Here is a 2614-nt window from a genome sequence, read left to right on the forward strand (position 1 = left end):
AGGTCTCAATTTGTATATTTTTTTCTATGGTTCAAAGATATATAGTACCAAAGATTGGATTCTCATTTGACAGTTTATTGAAAAAGAATGGCGACAATTATTTTCTGCATTTAAACATAATGTGGAACCGCGGGTTCGTATTGGTGTATAATATCATTTTCTTGATGCGATTTATTTGTTAATGTATTTTGGGAGAATTCTTTTGTTTTTGAGTTTAAAAAAACGTTTTGAAGTGACATAAAAATGAAAATATTTTAGTGTTTCGAAAAATGTTTTATGTTTGATTATTTGCTAATATTTTTATTTTGAGAAGAGAGAATGAAATATTGATAACAAAAATTTTAACCAATGGGCATGAGCTCAAAGATGGCGGATTGGTTAATATTTAAAAAATTAGAAATAAGCTCCATATATATCATGTGTTTATTTGCGATATATATATATAGAGAGAGAGAGAGAGATGCTCAATAACTGAATAACTGAATAACGTCAACATTATTTTATACTCCAACTACACTTAGAGAGCGTTACATAAGAACCTTTTATTTTAATATTGTTATGAAGGGTTGATAACCGTTTCACAAGTTCTTCTAATTTTTGTATTCGAACTTTTTCTGAAGCTCTTCAACAATATTCTTGTCAAGTTGGAAGGCCTTGGCGAGAACATCAGAATTGATGGGAGGATCAGATCCAAAAACAGCGTCCGCAATCGTGATGACACCTGCATTCTGACTACTCAAAGCAGCAAAAGCTAGAGCATTGGAGTGTCCCACGTTAAACTGGAAGTGAATGAGACCAATTGGGAACACAAAGACATCTCCCTTGTTTAGAACTTTGGTGAAAAGGCGGTTCTCCATGTTGGATGTGACAAAACCAACTAAGAGAGAACCTTCAACGACTACTAGAATCTCAGTGCCACGAGGGTGAATGTGGGGGGGGTTTTGGCCATATGGTGCATAGTCAATACGAACTAAGGATATGCCTAGAGTGTTGAGGCCTTTTATTTGGTCCACATTTACGGTAGTGACATTCGACCCAACTTTATTATCTGTATTTCCAGGATTTTGGAGCCCTTCGAAAAAGAAATCATTGGCATTGGAATCCTTCAAATCCTTGCAGAATTTCCCATTCACAAACACTGCAGGAAGCAATAGATTGCAAGATAGCATAAAAGACTAAGAAACCAAGAAAGATATATAGTAATGCTTCTAAGCAGAAAGTAATGAACATATATATATATATACCTGCAGACTTGGGGTCATCAATTGCAACACAAATGTCCTGAAGAGGGCTGGGATCGAAGGCAGAGACAAAGGAGGATGCAAGTGACAAGAGAGCAACAATTGCAAGGAAATGGACTCCTTTCATCATATCCAAGTACACTCTGTGCTTTACTTCTCTTCTATGATATTGCTTTGGGGATAGGTACTTAGAAATATTGAATGGGAAACATGTGTATTTATAGATACTCGATATATACGGAAAGGGTCAAGATTGGGCCTGCTACACCAAGTCTTGAGTGGTTATGGATTGAATATAAAAATTGTACCAAGTTTCTTCAACAACTAATGCAGACTTTTTAACCACGTTTTGGTTGCTTCTTCTTTGTTCTTAATTGATTCCTTCAATGCCGTAACATATTTGTAAGAGGTGATTAATTTGGTCAATTAAAAACCAAATTGAAGCACCGAATCAAAATCCACTCTAAAACCGTGGATGATGCGTAGGAGTCCAGATGGTGTAATTCTATAAGTTACTTTTATGTCACTCTAAAAATGAGGTGGCTTAGTTACAATTTGATCAAAATTCAATAATAATCAATCATAAGGCTGTCCCCAAGAGGTAGTTCAATCAGCTGGGACCATGCCTAATGAAGTGTAGGTTACTTGTTCGAATCTCCCTCTCCCCTCTTGTGCGGACATGTTCAAAAAAAAAAAAAAAAATCAATCATAAAGCCAATGGTGATTTTGAAAGTCACATTATTTTTTGAGTGACATAATAGGGATACAAAGATGACTTCTAGTATTACTCGTCTGGGTGTAGTGAATTCACACGAGTAATTCTATAAGTCACTTTTGTGTCACTCTATGAATACGGTGTCTTTTAAAATCACCATTTGATCAAAATTCAATAATGATAAATCACAAACTCAACGATAATTTTATAAACCACATCATTTTCAAAGTGATATAAGATGAATATAAAAGTGACTTGTAGCCTTATTCAATCCATACACGTCGGGCTTATTATCGTTTGAAAATAATAGAATGACGTATGACTTATGCATTAGAGAGAGCGTAGTTTTGATGACAAGCATTGACGAATGGAAGTAGCATATATAAAGACTTGGAATAGTAGTAGGTAGTGGAAATTAATGAAAAGTATTCATTCTTATCCAAACAAAATACGCCCATTTTCCTTGCCTATCTCTTTAGGAATTTGAAATCAAGATTGCTTGGATTTAAACGAAAAAATACTACACAAATTTTGAAGTGTTCGTTCTTTTATGTTGTAGTAAAAATTATCATTGAATAAAATTATAAATAAAAATATATGTAGTATTTAATGGTGATTCACTACCACGTAAGATAATGCACATTTAAAAATAGATAAA

General features: G+C 34.0%; 1 protein-coding gene across 1 annotated transcript; it reads right to left on the reverse strand.

The window, feature by feature from the left end:
- Positions 1-472: 472 nt before the first annotated feature.
- Positions 473-1413, reverse strand: LOC132171485 (germin-like protein subfamily 1 member 13). Its single transcript, XM_059582807.1, has 2 exons — positions 1245-1413; positions 473-1138 (listed from the first exon to the last, which is right to left on the reverse strand). Exons 1-2 carry the CDS (start codon positions 1369-1371, stop codon positions 591-593), a joined length of 675 nt encoding a protein of 224 aa, XP_059438790.1. The 5' UTR covers positions 1372-1413; the 3' UTR covers positions 473-590.
- Between the last annotated feature and the right edge of the window lie 1201 nt (positions 1414-2614).

The sequence above is a fragment of the Corylus avellana genome, chromosome ca2 (assembly GCF_901000735.1).
Source record: "Corylus avellana chromosome ca2, CavTom2PMs-1.0".
In the NCBI taxonomy this organism is placed as follows: domain Eukaryota; kingdom Viridiplantae; phylum Streptophyta; class Magnoliopsida; order Fagales; family Betulaceae; genus Corylus; species Corylus avellana.